Source organism: Salmo salar, chromosome ssa18 (genome assembly GCF_905237065.1).
Source record: "Salmo salar chromosome ssa18, Ssal_v3.1, whole genome shotgun sequence".
NCBI lineage: Eukaryota > Metazoa > Chordata > Actinopteri > Salmoniformes > Salmonidae > Salmo > Salmo salar.
This window is the reverse complement of record NC_059459.1, coordinates 34,325,132-34,349,134: the sequence shown is the minus strand read 5'-3', so window position 1 is coordinate 34,349,134 and position 24,003 is coordinate 34,325,132. Positions and strand designations below refer to the sequence as shown.

General features: G+C 42.5%; 1 protein-coding gene across 12 annotated transcripts in view; it reads right to left on the bottom strand.

The window, feature by feature from the left end:
• Positions 1–478: 478 nt before the first annotated feature.
• Positions 479–24,003, bottom strand: part of LOC106577369 (butyrophilin subfamily 3 member A2) — a 46,151-nt gene continuing 22,626 nt past the window's right edge. For 7 of the 12 annotated variants that reach the window (XM_045701800.1, XM_045701796.1, XM_045701798.1 and 4 more), the window contains 9 exons: positions 20,727–20,747; positions 18,086–18,106; positions 9,388–9,408; positions 8,526–8,546; positions 7,725–7,745; positions 6,990–7,010; positions 6,289–6,309; positions 3,933–3,953; positions 479–1,489 (listed from right to left, as the gene is read on the bottom strand). In XM_045701800.1, the coding sequence (XP_045557756.1) occupies positions 1,449–1,489; positions 3,933–3,953; positions 6,289–6,309; positions 6,990–7,010; positions 7,725–7,745; positions 8,526–8,546; positions 9,388–9,408; positions 18,086–18,106; positions 20,727–20,747 (209 nt within the window). In that variant the 3' untranslated portion in view covers positions 479–1,448. The remainder of the gene's footprint in view (positions 1,490–3,932; positions 3,954–6,288; positions 6,310–6,989; positions 7,011–7,724; positions 7,746–8,525; positions 8,547–9,387; positions 9,409–18,085; positions 18,107–20,726; positions 20,748–24,003) is intronic. The other 5 variants (XM_045701804.1, XM_045701803.1, XM_045701805.1 and 2 more) reach the window with 5 other exon arrangements.

Sequence of the window (24,003 nt, the reverse complement as noted above, 5' to 3'; positions counted from 1 at the left end):
AGAGACGGCCACTAGAGACTAGGGACGGCCACTAGAGACGGCCACTAGAGACTAGGGACGGCCACTAGAGACGGCCACTAGAGACGGCCACTAGAGACTAGAGACGGCCACTAGAGACGGCCACTAGAGACTAGAGACGGCCACTAGAGACGGCCACTTGAGACGGCCACTTGAGACTATGGACGGCTCCTTGAGACTAGGGACGGCCACCTGAGACTACAGACGGCCACTAGAGACTAGGGACGGCCACTAGAGACGGCCACTAGAGGTGGCCACTTGAGACTAGGGACGGCCACTTGAGACTAGGGACGGCCACTTGAGACAGCCACTAGAGACTAGGGACGACCACTTGAGACAGCCACTTGAGACTAGGGACGGCCACTAGAGACTAGGGACGGCCACTAGAGACGGCCACCTGAGACTAGGGACGGCCACCTGAGACTAGGGATGTGGTAGTACAGTAGTCTGATGACAATGATGGAGATAAAACACACTTTATTTGGAAAATGTTATAATCAAATGATACATTTCTAAACATTTATTTTGTGTTGATGCTACATACTTAACTAAATATAGAAGCACACAGCAGAATGGATACAGAACAAATACTGTTAGAAAACACAGAGAATAAAAATATATAGCGCATTCTCCTCAAGACAGAACAGTCCAAGGGACGGGTGAAAGACACGTCAAAGATTAGTCAAATAATCAGTGGTCTGGGATGTCCAGTACCAGAATGGGTTCCGATCCAACCCATTGCTCTTTCAACATTCCTACCTTTACCTCTCTGTCCTATCCAATAAACAGTAAACTGGCCCACTCTACAACAACAAAAGACTGATAGGAAATCTGAGAACTCATGTACATGAACTCTCTCCTATTACATGCTTTTATTAACTGTTTATACCTGCCTTGTTTGTTTTAAAACAGTCCGTCAGTGACATCTACAGGACAGATGACCACTGAGATACTATCAATAACACCAGGGCTGAAGAATGGAGAGTTTCTCAGTGAAGGAGCAGAATGGGCTCTTTTTTTTTACTTGGTTGGGCTTCGACCCCTGGTATCATATAAACACACATAAGACATGGAAGACTGTGGAGAATTGCAGGAAATCAGCTTTAAAACAGCCCCCAAAAAATCTCTGCCCCCATGCAAAATGTGTAGAATTGCAGGAAATCAGCTTTAAAACAGCCCCCAAAAAATCTCTGCCCCCATGCAAAATGTGTAGAATTGCAGGAAATCAACTTTAAAACAGCCCCCAAAAAATCTCTGCCCCATGCAAAATGTGTAGAATTGCAGGAAATTTGCTTTAAAACGGCAACATTTTCTCTTGGCCAACAAGAGGGGTGTGAACAGTTTGCGTGGGGTTGTGAGCTGGGGGTTTGATACTACGCTGATTATCCATCTGATCCTTTGCCACCTAGGAAATGTATCACTGGACCGTCTCAAATAGGACTTGAGCACCCCTGGTCTGGAGTCACATCCACTGTGGAGAGAAACATGCATTATTGCAAACACAATGACATGATGACATCAACATCATTTCCAGAATGTAAAATATGTTACAAATTTGTAAAATGTATATGTTACTAATTCCAATTTGTTGTGGCTAACGGTAGCTAAGTGGTTAACGTGAATGTGAACATAATTGTGTGTGTTCTACTTCACTAGAAGTTACATGGAAGAGACATTTACATAATGCTAGTAAAGTGCTGATATGAAGACACAACTTAGCATTCTACGATATGTCTGTAAACATGTAGAGTAGATGGAAGTCGGTGAGAACATCATTAACATGAACACTAGAAGATGTAGTCTCTCTCTGGGACTCCTTGGTCGAGATTCAATCCAATGTGCGCTACACCACAGGGCACTTCGCAGCTGACAAAGCACTTTTTAAAGACATTTTCCACCGGCATTCATGGAGATCACAGTCATGGTAAACACCACACATGTTGACAGTGTGCAATAACATCACTCTCAAATTCATAGACCGAGCTATGGATGCAAGGACTGATACTGATACTGTATCAAAATTGTAGTTTTAAATACGTTTGGAGGCTATACAGTGGGGTAAAAAAGTATTTAGTCAGCCACCAATTGTGCAAGTTCTCCCACTTAAAAAGATGAGAGAGGCCTGTAATTTTCATCATAGGTACACTTCAACTATGACAGACAAAATGAGAATAAAAAAAATCCAGAAAATCACATTGTAGGATTTTTAATGAATTTTTTTTCAAATTATGGTGGAAAATAAGTATTTGGTCAATAACAAAAGTTTATCTCAATACTTTGTTATATACCCTTTGTTGGCAATGACACAGGTCAAACGTTTTCTGTAAGTCTTCACAAGGTTTTCACACACTGTTGCTGGTATTTTGGCCCATTCCTCCATGCAGATCTCCTCTAGAGCAGTGATGTTTTGGGGCTGTCGCTGGGCAACACGGACATTCAACTCCCTCCAAAGATTTTCTATGGGGTTGAGATCTGGAGACTGGCTAGGCCACTCCAGGACCTTGAAATGCTTCTTACGAAGCCACTCCTTCGTTGCCCGGGTGGTGTGTTTGGGATCATTGTCATGCTGAAAGACCCAGCCACGTTTCATCTTCAATGCCCTTACTGATGGAAGGTTTTCACTCAAAATCTCACGATACATGGCCCCATTCATTCTTTCCTTTACACGGATCAGTCGCCCTGGTCCCTTTGCAGAAAAATAGCCCCAAAGCATGATGTTTCCACCCCCATGCTTCACAGTAGGTATGGTGTTCTTTGGATGCAACTCAGCATTCTTTGTCCTCCAAACACGACGAGATGAGTTTTTACCAAAAAGTTATATTTTGGTTTCATCTCACCATATGACATTCTCCCAATCCTCTTCTGGATCATCCAAATGCTCTCTAGCAAACTTCAGACGGGCCTGGACATGTACTGGCTTAAGCAGGGGGACACGTCTGGCACTGCAGGATTTGAGTCCCTGGTGGCGTAGTGTGTTACTGATGGTAGGCTTTGTTACTTTGGTCCCAGCTCTCTGCAGGTCATTCACTAGGTCCCCCCGTGTGGTTCTGGGATTTTTGCTCACCGTTCTTGTGATCATTTTGACCCCACGGGGTGAGATCTTGCGTGGAGCCCCAGATCGAGGGAGATTATCAGTGGTCTTGTATGTCTTCCATTTCCTAATAATTGCTCCCACAGTTGATTTCTTCAAACCAAGCTGCTTACCTATTGCAGATTCAGTCTTCCCAGCTTTGTGCAGGTCTACAATTTTGTTTCTGGTGTCCTTTGACAGCTCTTTGGTCTTGGCCATAGTGGAGTTTGGAGTGTGACTGTTTGAGGTTGTGGACAGGTGTCTTTTATACTGATAACAAGTTCAAACAGGTGCCATTAATACAGGTAATGAGTGGAGGACAGAGGAGCCTCTTAAAGAAGAAGTTACAGGTCTGTGAGAGCCAGAAATCTTGCTTGTTTGTAGGTGACCAAATACTTATTTTCCACCATAATTTGCAAATAAATTCATTAAAAATCCTACAATGTGATTTTCTGGAATTATTTTTCAAATTTTGTCTGTCATAGTTGACGTGTACCTATGATGAACATTACAGGCCTCTCTCATCTTTTTAAGTGGGAGAACTTGCACAATTGGTGGCTGACTAAATACTTTTTTGCCCCACTGTATAGTGTTTCTTTACATTTACTTTGTTTACAAGCATTGAGATAAAACAAGGTTATATTTTGGGTTATGATGGGATACAACAGTTAAACTAAGCTCTTTAATCATGTATAAGTTATATTCTTCAAGAATCAATGGGTACATTGATCCAAAAATGGAGGTATCAACTACCAATTGCCCCTTTGTGCTCAACAACACTTTTTTGGAACCTAAAATGATTTATGTAAAAGTATCAACGTGATGATCTGAAGATACTACTTACACATCTCCACACTGAGGACCTCTGTAAACATGTAGAGTAGATGGAAGACAGTGAGAACATCATTAACATGAACACTAGAAGATGTAGTCTCTCTCTGGGACTCCTTGTCTCATATCAATGTTCCAACATCAGAAGGAACATCTTCAATGTGCTCAAAATAACCTTCTTAAAATGTTTTCCTACTTAAAGTCGGAATATTAGAGAGAATTCAACATGAACACTAGAAGATGTAGTCTCTCTGGGACTCCTTGGCCGTGACTCAATCCAATGTGCAGTATACCGCAGGGCACTTCACAGCTGACAAAGGACTTTTTAAAGGCTTTTTCCACCAGCATTCACAGAGATCACATTCATGGTGAACACTGCACATGTCGACTCAAGCGTAAAATACTTATAAAAGTCTGTTATAGTGTGCTGTGTTCTAATGCACCTTGAAATGAATCCCGGCCCTTGTCTCATACCACTGATCTAACATCAGAAGTAACACCTTTAAATGACCAATCAGCAGCTGAAACAATGACAAAAAGAGTGATCCCCATCACTGTTTTGGTAAAAAGCTGAGGGATGGGGCTGGAGAAATGTAATCACCCCCTATTCAGACAGAACTATGGATGCAAGAACTGACCATCCATGATATCAAAATGATAGTTTTAACCATGTTTTGACACTATACAGTGTTTGTTTACATTTACTTAGTTTACAAACATTGCAGTAAAATAAGCACATATTTTGGGGTCTGATGGGGTACTACAGTTAAACTAAGCTCTTTAATCATTAATAAGTTATATTCTTGAAGAATAATGGGTACATATCATTCATTTCTAAGCCAAAAATAATTGTAGCAACTGCTGATGGACCTTTTGATGTGCTCAAAAATAGAAGAACCATAAAATGTGTTAGAGACAAATTCCTTATTTTCAGTCTCATTACAAATGTTTATGTTTTGCCAAATTAGAAATCAGGAAATATTGACTGATTGAATGTAAGTATGAATATTGCATTATAAATTATGGAGTATGGTTGATGAAATCATGTTTTTGGTTTTCTATTATGGTTATCATGGGTATTTGAAAACACTATGGATCCTCACCTGGACACACCCCTTTTTCCCCATGTTCCCCTTTCCTCTACCTATTTATGGTTTTGGCATTATGGGTCAGCTAGGACTCAGGTATGGAGTTACCATACATTATGGGTCAGCTAGGACTCAGGTATGGAGTTACCATACATTATGGGTCAGCTAGGACTCAGGTATGGAGTTACCATACATTATGGGTCAGCTAGGACTCAGGTATGGAGTTACCATACATTATGGGTCAGCTAGGACTCAGGTATGGAGTTACCATACATTATGGGTCAGCTAGGACTCAGGTATGGAGTTACCATACATTATGGGTCAGCTAGGACTCAGGTATGGAGTTACCATACATTATGAGTCAGCTGGGACTCAGGTATGGAGTTTCCATACATTATGGGTCAGCTAGGACTCAGGTATGGAGTTACCATACATTATGGGTCAGCTGGAACTCAGGTATGGAGTTACCATACATTATGGGTCAGCTGGAACTCAGGTATGGAATTACCATACATTATGGGTCAGCTAGGACTCAGGTATGGAGTTACCATACATTATGGGTCAGCTAGGACTCAGGTATGGAGTTACCATACATTATGGGTCAGCTAGGACTCAGGTATGGAGTTACCATACATTATGGGTCAGCTAGGACTCAGGTATGGAGTTACCATACATTATGGGTCAGCTAGGACTCAGGTATGGAGTTACCATACATTATGGGTCAGCTAGGACTCAGGTATGGAGTTACCATACATTATGGGTCAGCTAGGACACAGGTATGGAGTTACCATAGTTGTTTTAATCATTATTACATGAACTAATAAAGCTGCTACGATATACCCTTTTGTTTTCTGTTTAAATCTGATACTTTTTTGCTTTGATCATGGATGGACTCTGTATCCTATGAAATTACCTGTGTTTTGGAAACATGGAGCCTTAGTCTGGCAAATACATTTATGTTTGTTTTTACACTATCAGAGCTTTGGGTTCTCTGTTTTGTGTTTACTTTGGAAGCGTGTCTGACGTGGGCATCACATACCTGTGGCCTCAAGGTAAGTTTTGAATTGGATTACACATTTCCTTTATAAAATGGTTCACATAAACCTTTCAAAGTGATGATCTGGGACTCATATCAATGTTCCAACATCAGATAAAAGTCAGGGAACATTAATATGCCCAACATGATGTGTTTTCTACTTCACTAGAAGTTACTTCTATAGAAGAGACATTGGTTTACATAATGTTATCAAAGTGATGATCTGAAGAAAGTACTGTACTTACCCAACTCCTCCGGGAGGGGAACTGTAAACATGTAGAGGAGATGGAAGACAGTAAGAACATCATTAACATGAACACTAGAAGATGTAGTCTCTCTCTGGGACTCCTTGTCTCATATCACTTCATTAATGTCACAAATCCTAATTGAGTTCCACCACCTAAATGAGTCCAGCTCTGTGAGACAACTTCTACAATAAAGATATTCTACCCTACCACCACTTCTTAATTTAATTAAATAAATGTGACTGGTCCATCAGTGATCCAGGTGTATCAGCAACTACCCACTGGACACACTACATCATTTCAACGTGGATAACTGGGTAATATTTGGATGAGACGTTGATCAATGAGACTACAACCTGCAGTATATTCACCCACTCAAAAAGACAATTTCCCAGTGTCTTATCCCTATGCTTTAAAACCATCTAAAAGCACAACCAAATTCCAGTGGAAAAACAATGTTTGAGTTTTGGTTTTGTTGTCACCCAAATGTCTATCACTGTGCTTTCTACTAATTTAAAGCACAGCAAAGTTCAAATGAGAATATAATGTCATATGTTGTTTATTTATACAACAGATTAATGTGAATATCCCTGTGCTTCATCTGACCAAATCACCTGGATTGCAGTTGAGATTAAATACAAATAAGAATACAATGGTTGACCATAATTCAGGTAAAGTGATGATCTGAAGACACTACTTACTTAGCTGCTCAGTGAGGTCATCTGTAAACATGTAGAGGAGATGGAAGACAGTGAGAACATCATTAACATGAACACTAGAAGATGTAGTCTCTCTCTGGGACTCCTTGTCTCATATCAATGTTCCAACATCAGAAGGAATATTTTTAATGTTCTCCGAACAAAGAAAAACATAAAATGGTTGACATAATTCTAACAAAGTAATGATCTGAAGACACTACTTACCTAGCTTATTTTTGAAGTCAACTGTAAATATGTAGAATAGATGGAAGACAGTGAGAACATCATTAACATGAACACTAGAAGATGTAGTCTCTCTCTGGGACTCCTTGTCTCATATCAATGTTCCAACATCAGATAAAAGTCAGGGAACATTAATATGCACAACATGATGTGTTTTCTACTTCACTAGAAGTTACATCTACAGAAGAGACATTTGTTTATATGTTATCAAAGTGATGCTCTGAAGACACTACTTACTCCTAGCTCCTTCGTGAGGTCACCTGTAAACATGTAGAGTAGATGGAAGACAGTGAGAACATCATTAACATGAACACTAGAAGATGTAGTCTCTCTCTGGGACTCCTTGTCTCATATCAATGTTCCAACATCAGAAGGAACATCTTCTATGTGCTCAAAATAACCTTCTTAAAAAAATGTCCTACTTAAAGTTAGTAAATTAGAGAACTAGTGGTTCTAATAATGTTATCAAAGTGATGATCTGAAGACACTACTTACCCTGATCCACAGTGATGCCCTCTGTAAACATGTAGAGTAGATGGAAGACAGTGAGAGCATCATTAACATGAACAATAGAAGATCTAGTCTCTCTCTGGGACTCCTTGGTCGGGATTCAATCCAATGTGTGCAGTATACTGCAGGTTACTTCACAGCTGACAATGCACTTTTTAAAGGCATTTTCCACCGGCATTCATGGAGATCGCATTCATGGTGAACACTGAACATGTTGACAAGTGTAAACTACCTTTAAAAGTCTGTTATAGTGTGCTGTGTTATAATGCGTCTTGAATTGAATCCCGGCCCTCGTCTCCTACCACTGTTCCAACATCAGAAGGAACAATTAGGGCCAATCAGAAGTTGAAACAATAACAAAGTGTGATCCCAGCCACTGTTGTTTTGGTAGAAAGCTGAGGGAGGGGCTGGAGAAATAGTATCACTCTCAAATTCATAGACAGAACTATGGATGCAAGGACTGACCATCCATGATACTGTATCAACATTATAGTTTTAAATATGTTTGGAGGCTATATAGTGTTTGTTTACATTTACTTTGTTTACAAACATTGAGATTAAACAAGGTTATATTTTGGCTTCTGATGGGGTACAACAGTTAAACTAATCTCTTAATCATTAATAAGTTATATTCTTCAAGAATATATACATGATTCATGTATAACTCAAAAATGGATGTAGCAACTACCGATTGTCCCTTTGTGCTCAAACCCCCCCCCCCCAAACAAAAAAAACGGTTTATGTAAATTTAGCAAAGTGATGATCTGAAGCCAGGACTGTACTTACCCAACTGCTTCTTCAGGTAAACTGTAAACATGTAGAGTAGATGGAAGACAGTGAGAACATCATTAACATGAACACTAGAAGATGTAGTCTCTCTCTGGGACTCCTTGTCTCATATCACTTCTCTAATGTCACAAATCCAAATTGAGTTCCACCACCTAAATGAGTCCAGCGTACCTCTGTGAGACAACTTCTCCAATGAAGATATTCTACCCTACTACTTTGTTTAGATTTTTTTTTCTCCCCAATTTCGTGATATCCAATTGGTAGTTACAGTCTTGTCTTATCGCTGCAACTCCCATACGGACTCAGGAGAGGCGAAGGTCGAGAGCCATGTGTTCTCCAAAACACAACCCAACCAAGCCGTACTGCTTCTTGACACAATGCCCATCTAACCCGGAAGCCAGCCGCACCAATGCGTCGGAGGAAACACTGTGCACCTGGCGACCGTGTTAGCGTGCACTGCGCCCGGTCTGCCACAGGAATCGCTAGAGCGCGATGGGACAGGAACATCCCTGCCGGCCAAACCCTCCCTAATCCGGACCACCCTGGGCCAATTGTGCGCCGCCCCATGGGTCTCCCGGTCGCGGCCGGCTGCGACAGAGCCTGGACTCAAACCAGGATCTCTAGTGGCACAGCTAGCACTGCGATGCAGTGCCTTAGACCACTGCACCACTCAGAAGTCCCCTACCACCACTTCTTAATTTAATCCAGGTGTATCAGAGACTACCTCTCTATAGTCTAGTGGTCCTCTACAGTCTCAACACATCCTGTTCTAGAACATCACTAGAAACACTAGAAGTTCTAGATTGAAGAGACATTGGTTTATATGTTTGCAAAGTGGTGATCTGAAGACACTACTTACCGAGCTTCCGAGTGAGGTCCTCTATGTAGAGCAGATGGAAGACAGTGAGAACATCATTAACATGAACACTAGAAGATGTAGTCTCTCTCTGGGACTCCTTGTCTCATATCAATGTTCCAACATCAGAAGGAACATCTTCAATGTGCTCAAAATAACCTTCTTAAAATGTTTTCCTACTTAAAGTCGGAATATTAGAGAGAATTCAACATGAACACTAGAAGATGTAGTCTCTCTGGGACTCCTTGGTCGTGACTCAATCCAATGTGCAGTATACCGCAGGGCACTTCACAGCTGACAAAGGACTTTTTAAAGGCTTTTTCCACCAGCATTCACAGAGATCACATTCATGGTGAACACTGCACATGTCGACTCAAGCGTAAAATACTTTTAAAATTCTGTTATAGTGTGCTGTGTTCTAATGCGCCTTGAAATGAATCCCGGCCCTTGTCTCATACCACTGATCTAACATCAGAAGTAACACCTTTAAATGACCAATCAGGTTTTCTATACTGCTCAAAAAAATAAAGGGAACGCTTAAACAACACAATGTAACTCCAAGTCAATCACACTTCTGTGAAATCAAACTCTCCACTTAGGAAGCAACACTGATTGACAATAAATTTCACATGCTGTTGTGCAAATGGAATAGACAACAGGTGGAAATTATAGGCAATAAGCAAGACACCCCCAATAAAGGAGTGGTTCTGCAGGTGGTAACCACAGACCACTTCTCAGTTCCTATGCTTCCTGGCTGATGTTTTGGTCACTTTTGAATGCTGGCAGTGCATTCGCTCAAATGGTAGCATGAGACGGAGTCTACAACCCACACAAGTGGCTCAGGTAGTGCAGCTCATCCAGGATGGCACATCAATGCGAGCTGTGGCAAGAAGGTTTGCTGTGTCTGTCAGCGTAGTGTCCAGAGCATCGAGGCGCTACCAGGAGACAGGCCAGTACATCAGGAGACGTGGAGGAGGCCATAGGAGGGCAACAACCCAGCAGCAGGACCGCTACCTCCGCCTTTGTGCAAGGAGGAGCAGGAGGAGCACTACCAGAGCCCTGCAAAATGACCTCCAGCAGGCCACAAATGTGCATGTGTCTGCTCAAACGGTCAGAAACAGACTCCATGAGGGTGGTATGAGGGCCCGACGTCCACAGGTGGGGGTTGTGCTTACAGCCCAACACCGTGCAGGACGTTTGGCATTTGCCAGAGAACACCAAGATTGGCAAATTCGCCACTGGCGCCCTGTGCTCTTCACAGATGAAAGCAGGTTCACACTGAGCACATGTGACAGACGTGACAGTCTGGAGACGCCGTGGAGAACGTTCTGCTGCCTGCAACATCCTCAAGCATGACCGGTTTGGCGGTGGGTCAGTCATGGTGTAGTGTGGCATTTCTTTGGGGGGCCGCACAGCCCTCCATGTGCTCGCCAGAGGTAGCCTGACTGCCATTAGGTACCGAGATGAGATCCTCAGACCCCTTGTGAGACCATATGCTGGTGCGGTTGGCCCTGGGTTCCTCCTAATGCAAGACAATGCTAGACCTCATGTGGCTGGAGTGTGTCAGCAGTTCCTGCAAGAGGAAGACATTGATGCTATGGACTGGCCCGCCCGTTCCCCAGACCTGAATCCAATTGAGCACATCTGGGACATCATGTCTCGCTCCATCCACCAACGCCACGTTGCACCACAGACTGTCCAGGAGTTGGCGGATGCTTTAGTCCAGGTCTGGGAGGAGATCCCTCAGGAGACCATCCGCCACCTCATCAGGAGCATGCCCAGGCATTGTAGGGAGGTCATACAGGCACGTGGAGGCCACACACACTACTGAGCCTCATTTTGACTTGTTTTAAGGACATTACATCAAAGTTGGATCAGCCTGTAGTGTGGTTTTCCACTTTAATTTTGAGTGTGACTCCAAATCCAGACCTCCATGGGTTGATAAATTGGATTTCCATTGATTATTTTTGTGTGATTTTGTTGTCAGCACATTCAACTATGTAAAGAAAAAAGTATTTAATAAGATTATTTCTTTCATTCAGATCTAGGATGTGTTGTTTAAGTGTTCCCTTTATTTTTTTGAGCAGTGTATTATGGTTATCATGGGTATTTGAAAGCAATATGGAGCCTCACCTGGACACACCCATTTTTCCCATGTTCCCCTTTCCTATAGCTATTTAGGGTTTTGGAATTATGGGTCAGCTAGGACTCAGGTATGGAGTTACCATACATTATGAGTCAGCTGGGACTCAGGTATGGTGTTACCATACATTATCGGTCATCTAGGTCTCAGGTATGGAGTTACCATACATTATGGGTCAGCTAGGACTCAGGTATGGAGTTACCATACATTATGGGTCAGCTAGGACTCAGGTATGGAGTTACCATACATTATGGGTCAGCTAGGACTCAGGTATGGAGTTACCATACATTATGGGTCAGCTAGGACTCAGGCATGGAGTTACCATACATTATGGGTCAGCTTGGAAATTACATTTACATTACATTTACGTCATTTAGCAGACGCTCTATTCAGAGTGACTTACAAATTGGTGCATTCACCTTATGATATCCAGTGGATCAACCACTTACTTTACAATAGTGGAAACGTGGAGCCTTAGTGTAAAAACAAACATAAATATATTTGCCAGACTATCAGAGCTTTGGGTTCCCTGTTTTGTGGTTACTTTGGAATCGCGTCTGATGGCGACATTACGAATTGCCTTTATATTTGTCAAAAAACTTTGCTGAATGGAACGCTGACGAATGGTTTATCAGCGTGATCACTCATCGGACCGGAGGTAAAGAGTCGAACATGTCATCTGACGAAGGTAAAACTACTGTAACTCCTCAACTGTAAATGGATGTTCCCAGTGACAGAAGTAACTGATGCTATTGAAGCTCTGTGACTGTTTGATTTGAGTTATTCACTGTGAATAAAGGGGAGAGAATTGTGGTTGGTCTTCCGTTTTGTCTCTGCTCTGTGTGTTGGATGAATTTGTGGAACTTGTTAGCTTGGAATCGATCGCTCGTGGAGCTTGGAATCATGTGTCCAATGGAAACTTTGCAAAAGTTCAAAGGATCTAGAAGTCCTAAGTTGGGTGCACTTACTAAAAAGAGAAATTACATCACACAATTTATGGGGGATGATGGAAATATTGAATTTGTTGACACAAAGATATGCACTGATCTCAATGAGTACATAAAGGATTTGCTACCTGCTGAGAAGGCAACAAAGTATCAGGTTGAATGGTATGGCCCAAACACAGCAACACTGAATTGTTTCGCAACCAATATGGACACATGGATGGAAGAAGCAAACTAATGCGCAGCGGCACAAAGAAACTGATGAGGAGGTCCAGACAATTATCTCCAATGTCTCATCAAAACATGTAAATAGACCACAACACAGCAGCTGCTCAGGACAATCCACCACATCTATCAGGCTACATTTGGAGGCTGAAAGGGCATCCTTACTGGTTAAAGCTGAAGCATTGAAAAGGAAACAAGCATTGGAGAAACAGGAGGCTCAACTCAAGGCACAAAATAAAGAATTGGAGCTTGAAGCTGAAATATTGGCTAACAGTGCTAAGCTAAATGGGGAAACAAATCAGATGATGGAATGAACAATACCTGAATGCAATGGGAAGGCCCGACGATACCATGGGGAAGGTTACTCAAAGCAAAATGGTGCCCACCACCACTCAGGTTGTCACAGGTCTCCATACCACACAGTCACAAACCATGGCTGACCTGGGATCCCCATTGTTCACCAGGTCTGTTCATACTGCACAGCGCCAGGGTCAAAGTAGAATGTTGTAACTACCACCACATACAGCTCTATTCATCGTAGGTCAACTAACACACAGTTGTAAGACCAAAAGGTAGGCAGCTGCAACTTCCAGCTAGGGGAGGAAGGCCTTTCAACCCAGATCAGGGTGGAGCTGACAACATGGGCAGTATTGTCAACATTACTCCAAAATGCTATCACTGAAATGCTGGTAAGGCATCAAAGGTTGTCTTCATTACCACCTCTTAGTGTACCAGCGTTTAAGGGTGACCCACTAGAATACAGGTTCTTAGTGTACCAGCATTTAAGGGTGACCCACTAGACTATACATATCTTTGTACCAGTATTTAAGGGTGACCCACTAGACTACAGGTATCTTAGTGTACCAGTATTTAAGGGTGACCCACTAGAATACAGGTTCTTAGTGTACCAGCATTTAAGGGTGACCCACTAGAATACAGGTTCTTAGTGTACCAGCATTTAAGGGTGACCCACTAGAATACAGGTTCTTAGTGTATCAGTATTTAAGGGTGACTCACTAGACTACAGATTCTTAGTGTACCAGTATTTAAGGGTGACCCACTAGAATACAGGTTCTTAGTGTACCAGTATTTAAGGGTGACTCACTAGACTACAGATTCTTAGTGTACCAGTATTTAAGGGTGACCCACTAGAATACAGGTTCTTAGTGTACCAGTATTTAAGGGTGACCCACTAGAATACAGGTTCTTTGTACCAGTATTTAAGGGTGACCCACTAGAATACAGGTTCTTAGTGTACCAGTGTTTAAGGGTGACTCACTAGACTATATATATCTTTGTACCAGTATTTAAGGGTGACCCACTAGAATACAGGTTCTTAGTGTACCAGTATTTAAGGGTGACCCACTAGAATACAGGTTCTTAGTGTACCAGTATTTAAGGGTGACCCACTAGAATACATATTCTTAGTGTACCAGTATTTAAGGGTGACCCACTAGACTACATATCTTGTGTACCAGTGTTTAAGGGTGACCCACTAGACTACATATCTTTGTACCAGTGTTTAAGGGTGACCCACTAGACTATATATCTTTGTACCAGTATTTAAGGGTGACACACTAGACTACAGATTCTTAGTGTACCAGTATTTAAGGGTGACCCACTAGAATACAGATTCTTAGTGTACCAGTATTTAAGGGTGACCCACTAGACTACAGATTCTTAGTGTACCAGTATTTAAGGGTGACCCACTAGACTACAGATTCTTAGTGTACCAGTATTTAAGGGTGACTCACTAGACTACAGATTCTTAGTGTACCAGTATTTAAGGGTGACCCACTAGAATACAGGTTCTTAGTGTACCAGTATTTAAGGGTGACCCACTAGGCTACAGGTTCTTAGTGTACCAGTGTTTAAGGGTGACACACTACACTACATATCTTTGTACCAGTGTTTAAGGGTGACCCACTAGAATACAGGTTCTTAGTGTACCAGTGTTTAAGGGTGACACACTACACTACATATCTTTGTACCAGTGTTTAAGGGTGACCCACTAGACTAGACTGGGTGAACAGGGAGTACAGGAGGGGACTAAGCACACACCCCTGAGGGGCGTGTTGAGGGTCAGCATGGAGGATGTTGCCTACCCTCACCACCTGGGGGCGGCCTGTCAGGAAGTCCAGGATCCAGTTGCAGAGGGAGGTGTTCAGTCCCAGGGTCCTGAGCTTAGTGATGAGCTTGGAGGGCACTATGGTGTTGACAATGAGCTGTAGTCAATGAACAGCATTCTCACATAGGTGTTCCTTTTGTCCAGGTGGGAAAGGGCAGTGTGGAGTGCAATAGAGATTGCGTCATCTGTGGATCTGTTGGGGCGGAATGGAGTGGGTCCAGGATGTCTTGGATGATGGCATTGATGTGATCCATGACCAGCCATTCAAAGCATTTCATGGCCATCGATGTAAGTGCTACGGGGCGATTGTCATTTAGTCAGGTTACCTTGGCGTTCTTGGGAACAGGGACTATACCACGCATGGTTCTCACAGCTACCACAGTTGCTGTACATGTGGAAAAAAGGATGAGAGCAGCATGAGTTGATGACAAGAGCAGCACGAGTCGATAACGAGAGCAACACGAGTCGATGACGAGAGCAGCACGAGTCGATGACGAGAGCAGCACGAGTCGATGACGAGAGCAGCACGAGTCGATGACGAGAGCAGCACGAGTCGATGATGAGAGCAGCACGAGTCGATGATGAGAGCAGCACGAGTCGATGAGGAGAGCAGCACGAGTCGATGATGAGAGCAGCACGAGTCGATGAGGAGAGCAGCACGAGTCGATGATGAGAGCAGCATGATTTGATGAGTTGGAGCTACCACTACAGGAGAACACTGACAAAAAGGTCTCTCTCCGTGGACACCACCTTTCTCCAATGTGGTCGTTGACTACTTTGGCCCGTTTGAAATGAAGCGTGGCAGAGGAACCGTCTGCGGTATGGAGTCATCTTTACAGAGGAACCGTCTGCTGTATGGAGTCATCTTTACAGAGGAACCGTCTGCAGTATGGAGTCATCTTTACAGAGGAACCGTCTGCGGTATGGAGTCATCTTTACAGAGGAACCGTCTGCGGTATGGAGTCATCTTTACAGAGGAACCGTCTGCAGTATGGAGTCATCTTTACAGAGGAACCGTCTGCGGTATGGAGTCATCTTTACAGAGGAACCGTCTGCAGTATGGCGTCATCTTTACAGAGGAACCGTCTGCGGTATGGAGTCATCTTTACAGAGGAACCGTCTGCGGTATGGAGTCATCTTTACAGAGGAGCCGTCTGCAGTATGGAGTCATCTTTACAGAGGAACCGTCTGCAGTATGGAGTCATCTTTACAGAGGAACCATCTGCGGTATGGAGTCATCTTTACAGAGGAACCGTCTGCAGTATGGAGTCATCTTTACAGAGGAACCGTCTGCAGTATGGAGTCATCTTTACAGAGGAACCATCTGCACTATGGAGTCATCTTTACAGAGGAACCGTCTGCAGTATGGAGTCATCTTTACATGCCTGAAGATAAGAGCTGTACATATAGAAGTGGCACATTCGTTGGATACTGACTATTGAATAAATGCTACCAGAAGGTTTGTTGCCAGGAGAGGACAAGTGAAGATTATCCTCTTGGATAATGAAACCAACCTTGTCAGAGCAGAGCATGAGCTAAAGGAAGCCATTCAGGGCTTGGATAATGCTCAGATACAGGACACCGTGCTCTAAAAAGGCATCACATGGATCTTTAACCCTCCCACTGGATCTCACCATGGTGGTATTTGGGAGAGACAGATAAGGACAATCAGAAGGGTTCTCAGTGTCATACTGCTTCAGGAGACACTGGATGATGAAGGACTGCAGACCCTGCTCTGTGAAGTAGAGTCCATCATCAATGACAGGTATATCACTAAAACATCTAGTGACCCTAATGACTTGGAGCCTCTCACCCCCAACCATCTTCTTCGACTAAACATCAAACCAGCTATTCCACATGGAGTGTTTAAGCTGAAGTCTTGTTATGCCAGAAGGACATGATACCAATATACACTGAGTATACAAACATGAAGAACACCTGCTCTTTCCATGACTGACAAGTGGAATCCAGGTGGAAGCTATGATCCCTTATTAAATCCACTGTAATCAGTGTAGATGAAGGGGAGGAGACACATTAAAGGATTTTTAAGCCTTGAGACAATTGAGACATGGATTGTGTATGTGTGCCATTCAGAAGTTGAATGGGCAAGACAAAATATTTAAGTGCACAAAGGTTTGCGTCAAGAACTGCAAAGCTGCTGTGTTGTTCATTGTTTTACATTTTAGTCATTTAGCAGATGTTCTTATCCAGAGCATTCATCTTAAGATAGCTAGGTGGGAAAACCACACATCACAGGCATAGTAAGTACACTTTTCCTCAATAAAGTAGCTATCAGCAAAGTCAGAGTTTGAAAGGGGGGCGATAATTTAAGATACTCCTTAAAGAGGTAGGGTTTCAGGTAGTTTCAGAAGATGGGGAGGGACTCTGCTGTCCTAGCTTCAGGGGGAAGCTGGTTCCACTATTGAGGTGTCAGGACAGCGAAGAGCTTGGACTGCACTGAGCGGGAGCTGCCCTCCCGTAGTGGTGGGAAGGCCAAGAGACCAGAGGTGGCAGAACGGAGCTAGGACTCAGGTATGGAGTTACCATATATTATGGTCAGCTAGGACTCAGGTATGGAGATACCATACATTATGGGTCAGCTAGGACTCAGGTATGGAGATACCATACATTATGGGTCAGCTAGGACTCAGGTATGGAGTTACCATACATTATGAGTCAGCTAGGACTCAGGTATGGAGTTACCATACATTATGGGTCAGCTAGGACTCAGGTATGGAGTTACCATACATTATGGGTCAGCTAGGACTCAGGTATGGCGTTACCATACATTATGGGTCAGCTAGGACTCAGGTATGGAGTTACCATACATTATGGGTCAGCTAGGACTGAGGTATGGAGTTACCATACAGTTGTTTTAATCGCTGTTTCATGAACTAAGAAAGTTGCTACAATATACCCTTTTTTTCTGTTTAAATTCGATCATTGTTGCTTTGATCATGGATGGACTCTGTAGCCGTTGAAATTACCTGTGTTTCGGAAACGTGGAGCCTTTGACTGGCAAGTACATTGCTGTTTGTTTTTACACTATGGGAGCTTTGAATTCTCTCTTTTGTGTTTACTTTGGAAGCGTGTCTGAAGTCGGCATCACATACCTGTGGCCTCAAGTTACATTTTTAATTGGATTACACATTGCCTTTATAAAATAGTTCACATAAACCTTTCAAAGTGAGATTAAATGGAGAAAAAAACTAAATGGTTGACATAATTCAGGTAAAGTGATGATCTGAAGACACTACTTACTTAGCTGCTCAGTGAGGTCATCTGTAAACATGTAGAGTAGATGGAAGACAGTGAGAACATCATTAACATGAACACTAGAAGATGTAGTCTCTCTCTGGGACTCCTTGTCTCATATCAATGTTCCAACATCAGAAGGAACATCTTCAATGTGCTCAAAATAACCTTCTTAAAATGTTTTCCTACCTAAAGTCTGTAAATTAGAGACAATTTTACTTTTGTGGTTCTAATAACGTTAGCAAAGTGATGATCTGAAGACACTACTTACCTAGCTTCTTAGTGATGCGAACTGTAAACATGTAGAGTATATGGAAGACAGTGAGAACATCATTAACATGAACACTAGAAGATGTAGTCTCCTTGTCTCATATCATTGTTCTAACATCAGAAGGAACAACTAGGGCCAATCAGAAGTTGAAACAATAACAAAGCGTGATCCCAGCCACTGTTGTTTTGGTAGAAAGCTGAGGGAGGGGCTGGAGAAATAGTATCACTCTCAAATTCATAGACAGAACTATGGATGAAAGGACTGACCATCTATGATACTGTATCAACATTATAGTTTTAAATATGTTTGGAGGCTTTATAGTGTTTGTTTACATTTACTTTGTTTACATTACACTGAGGTAAAACAAGGTTATATTTTGGGTTTTGATGGGGTACAACAGTTAAACTAATCTCTTAATCATTATAAGTTATATTCTTCAAGAATCAGTGGGTACATATAATTCATTTATAAGTCCAAAAATGAATATAGCAATTACCAATTGTCCCTTTGTGCTCAAAAAAATAAATCAACATAAAATGGTTTACGTAAATCTAGCAGTGATGATCTGAAGACACTACTTACCATCCTCCTCCTTGATGTCCCCTGTAAACATGTAGAGTAGATGGAAGACAGTGAGAACATCATTAACATGAACACTAGAAGATGTAGTCTCTCTCTGGGACTCCTTGTCTCATATCAATTCGCTAACGTCACAAATGCCAAATGAGGTCCACCACCTAAATGAGTCCAGCGTACCTCTGTGAGACAACTTCTCCAATTAAGATATTCTACCCTACCATCACTTCTTAATTTCATTAATTAAATGTGGGTGGTCCATCAGTGATCCAGGTGTATCAGAGACTACCTCTCTCTAGTCTAGTGGTCCTCTACAGTCTCAACACATCCTGTTCTAGAACATCAACATTAATGTGACTGGTCCATCAGTGATCCAGGTGTATCAGAGACTACCTCTCTCTAGTCTAGTGGTCCTCTACAGCCTCAACACATCCTGTTCTAGAACAACAACATTAATGTGACTGGTCCATCAGTGATCCAGGTGTATCAGAGACTACCTCTCTCTAGTCTAGTGGTCCTCTACAGTCTCAACACATCCTGTTATAGAACATCAACATTAATGTGACTGGTCCATCAGTGATCCAGGTGTATCAGAGACTACCTCTCTCTAGTCTAGTGGTCCTCTACAGCCTCAACACATCCTGTTCTAGAACGTCAACATTAATGTGACTGGTCCATCAGTGATCTAGGTGTATCAGAGACTACCTCTCTCTAGTCTAGTGGACCTCTACAGCCTCAACCTATCCTGTTCTAGAACATCATTCTATGGTCTGAAGACACTGGGATATGAAGGACACTACTTACCCAGACGACTATTGAGATCCTTTGCAGCCTCATCTGTAGACATAAAAAGTAACATAAGTCAGGGAGCATTAATGTGAACAACATGTGTTTTCTATTTCTCTAGAAGTTCCAGATAGAAGAGACATTGGTTTACGTAATGTTATCAAAGTGATGATCTGAAGACACTACTTACTATTATGGCAGCAGAGTTTTCTGTACTCTGTTAATATGTAGAGTAGATGGAAGACAGTGAGAACATCATTAACATGAACACCAGAAGATGTCGTCTCTCTCTGGGACTCCTTGTCTCATATTAATGTTCCAACATCAGATAAAAGTCAGGGAACATTAATATGCACAACATGATGTGTTTTCTACTTCACTAGAAGTTACATCTACAGAAGAGACATTTGTTTATATGTTATCAAAGTGATGCTCTAAAGATACTACTTACTCCTCTCCTTCTTGAGGACCTCTGTAAACATGTAGAGTAGATGGAAGACAGTGAGAACATCATTAACATGAACACTAGAAGATGTAGTCTCTCTCTGGGACTCCTTGTCTCATATCAATGTTCCAACATCAGAAGGAACATCTTCAATGTGCTCAAAATAACCTTCAAATGTTTTCCTATCTAAAGTCTGTAAATTAGAGAAAATATAACTTTTGTGGTTCTAATAATGTTTTCAAAGTTATGATCTGAAGACTCTACTTACAGCTCTTTGATGCCTCTTATGATTATTAACATGAACACTAGAAGATGTAGTCTCTCTCTGGGACTCCTTGTCTCATATCACTTCACTAATGTCACAAATCCTAATTGAGTTCCACACACCTAAATCATTCAGCAGAACAATGAGATTCCCCTCAAACGTATCTGTGGACATAGATAATAAGATACAAGTCAGGGAACATTAATGTGAACAACATTGTGTTTTTTCCCTCTAGAAGTTTTAGATAGAAGAGACATTGGTTTACATAATTCTAACAATGTGGTGATCTGAAGACAATACTTACCTAGCTTCTTAGTGAGGTCCTCTGTAAACATGTAGAGTAGATGGAAGACAGCGAGAACATCATTAACATGAACACTAGAAGATGTAGTCTCCTTGTCTCATATCATTGTTCTAACATCAGAAGGAACAACTAGGGCCAATCAGAAGTTGAAACAATAACAAAGCGTGATCCCAGCCACTGTTGTTTTGGTAGAAAGCTGAGGGAGGGGCTGGAGAAATAATATCACTCTCAAATTCATAGACAGAACTATGGATGCAAGGACTGACCATCCATGATACTGTACCAACATTATAGTTTTAAATATGTTTGGAGGCTATATAGTGTTTGTTTACATTTACTTTGTTTACAAACATTGAGATTAAACAAGGTTATATTTAGGGTTCTGATGGGGTACAACGGTTAACCTGTCTGGGCTAGGGGGCAGTATTTTCACGGCCGGATAAAAAACGTACCCGATTGAAACTGGTTACTACTCTTGCCCAGAAACGAGAATATGCATAATATTAGTAGATTTGGATAGACAACACTCTGACGTTTCTAAAACTGTTTGAATGGTGTCTGTGAGTATAACAGAACTCATATGGCAGGCAAAAACCTGAGAAAATTCCAAGCAGGAAGTGGCCTGTCTGAGAATTTGTAGTTCTTCTTTTGATTCTCTATCAAAACTACAGTATCTCTGGGGTTACGTAGCACTTTCTAAGGCTTCCATTGGCTCTCTAAAGCCTTCAGAAAGTGGATTGAGGCGTCTCCTGTCTCTGGGCAGAGTATAGTAGCTCAGTTTCTCAGTGGTCTGCCTGGTGAAAAAGAGATTGGATATGCGCGTTCACAAGACCACACTGTTTTTTTATTTTCCTCTTTGAATGAATACACTATTGTCCGGTTGGAATATTATCTCTATTTTACAAGAAAAATACCATAAAAATTGATTTTAAACAGCATTTGACATGCTTCTAAGTACGGTAATGGAACATTTTGAATTATTTTGTCTCGAAATGCACTCGCGCGTTACCCTTTGGATAGTGACCTGAACGCACGAACAAAACGGAGGTATTTGGATATAACTATGGATTATGTGGAAGTAGCAGTCCTGGGAGTGCATTCTGACGAAGGTCAGCAAAGGTAATACAATTTTTCTAATACTAATTCTGAGTTTAGTGTGCCCCGAAGTTGGCGGGTGTCAAAATAGCTAGCCGTGATGGCTGAGCTATGTACTCAGAATATTGCAAAATGTGCTTTCGCCGAAAAGCTATTTTAAAATCTGACACAGCGATTGCATAAAGGAGTTCTGTATCTATAATTCTTCAAATAATTGTTATGTATTTTGTCAACGTTTATGATGAGTAATTTAGTAAATTCACCGGAGGTTTTCGGTGGGGATACATTTTCTGAACATCACACGCCAATGTAAAAAGCTGTTTTTTGATATAAATATGAACTTGATTGAACAAAACATGCATGTATTGTATAACATAATGTCCTAGGAGTGTCATCTGATGAAGATCATCAAAGGTTAGTGCTTCATTTAGCTGTGTTTTGGGTTTCTGTGACATATATGCTTGCTTGGAATATGGCTGTGTGATTATTTTGGGCTATGCACTCTCCTAACATAATCTAATGTTTTGCTTTCGCTGTAAAGCCTTTTTGCAATCAGACAATGTGGTTAGATTAAAGAGAGTCTTATCTTTAAAATTGTGTAAAATAGTCATATGTTAGAAAAATTGAAATTATTGAATTTTTTCGTTTTTTATATTTCGTGCCACGCTGTTCCACTGGCTGTTGAATAGAGTGGGACGGTGACGTCCCACCTAGCCCATAGAGGTTAAACTAAGCTCTTTAACAATTTATAAGTTATATTCTTCAAGAATCAGTGGGTACATATAATTAATTTATAAGTCCAAAAATGAATATAGCAATTACCGATTGTCCGTTTGTGCTCCAAAAACTATATATACATAAAATGGTTTACGTAAATCGAGCAGTGATGATCTGAAGACACTACTTACCCTTCTCCTTCCTGAATTTATCTGTAAATGTCACGTCCTGACCCTTGTAAAATGTCATTTTCTAGAGTAGAGTAAGTCAGGGCGTGACAGGGGGTGTTTTTGGGTGGTTTTCTATGTTTTCTATTTCTATGTTTAAGTTCTAGTATTTCTATTTCTATGTTGGGTTTTTTGGGGGTTGATCTCCAATTGGACGGAGCTGGTCCTCGTTACCTCTAATTGGAGATCATATTTAAGTAGGGTTTTTTTCTAGCGTGTTGGTGGGCAGTTGTTTTCCGTTTTGTTGTCTGTTGCCTGACAGAACTGTTTGCTGTCGTTTTGTTTCTTTGTAAAAGTGTTTAGTTTTCATTAAAGAATAATCATGAGCACTCAACACGCCGCGCCTTGGTCCCCTCTATACGACGCCCGTTACAGAACTACCCACCACGATTGGATCAAGCGCCGTGCCCGGGCAGAGATGGATACCTGGTCTAATGAGGATTGGATTGAAAGGAGAAACTGGACTTGGGGCCAGGTAATAGACAGGTATCGTAGCCTGCCGGGGAAGAACGAGAGGCAGCCCCCAAAATAATTTGGGGGGGTGGCACACGGGTAGTTTGGCTGGGCCAGGGGTGAGACCTGAGCCAACTCCCCGTGCTATTTGTGGTGAGTATATGCCTGCTTCTCGCGCTCTCCCTCCAGTGCGCCTCCATAGCCCAGTACGTCCTGTGCCTGCTTCTCGCGCTCTCCCTCCAGTGCGCCTCCATAGCCCAGTACGTCCTGTGCCTGCTCCTCGCACTCTCCCTCCAGTGCGCCTCCATAGCCCAGTATGTCCTGTGCCTGCTCCTCGCACTCTCCCTCCAGTGCGCCTCCATAGCCTAGTATGTCCTGTGCCTGCTCCTCGCACTCTCCCTCCAGTGCGCCTCCATAGCCCAGTACGTCCTGTGCCTGCTCCTCACACGCTCCCTCCAGTGCGCCTCCATAGCCCAGTACGACCGGTGCCTGCTCCTCGCACCCGGTCCTCAGTGCGTCTCTCCAGTCCGGTGAGACCTGTTCCAGCTCCACGAGTAAAGCCTCCAGTCCGGAGCCTCCAGCGGCAGCCTGCAGCCCGGAGCCTCTGGCGATGATCTACAGTCTGGTTCATCCGACGACGATCCACGGTCCGGTGGTACAGAACCAGAGGGATCTGCGGGCGGAGCGGGGGTTACGCCCCGAACCGGAGCCACCTCTGCTGCTGGAGGATCTGCTGGATGGTAAGGTTCTGGGTACTGCACTAGAGCCGCCAAAGACAATTGTCA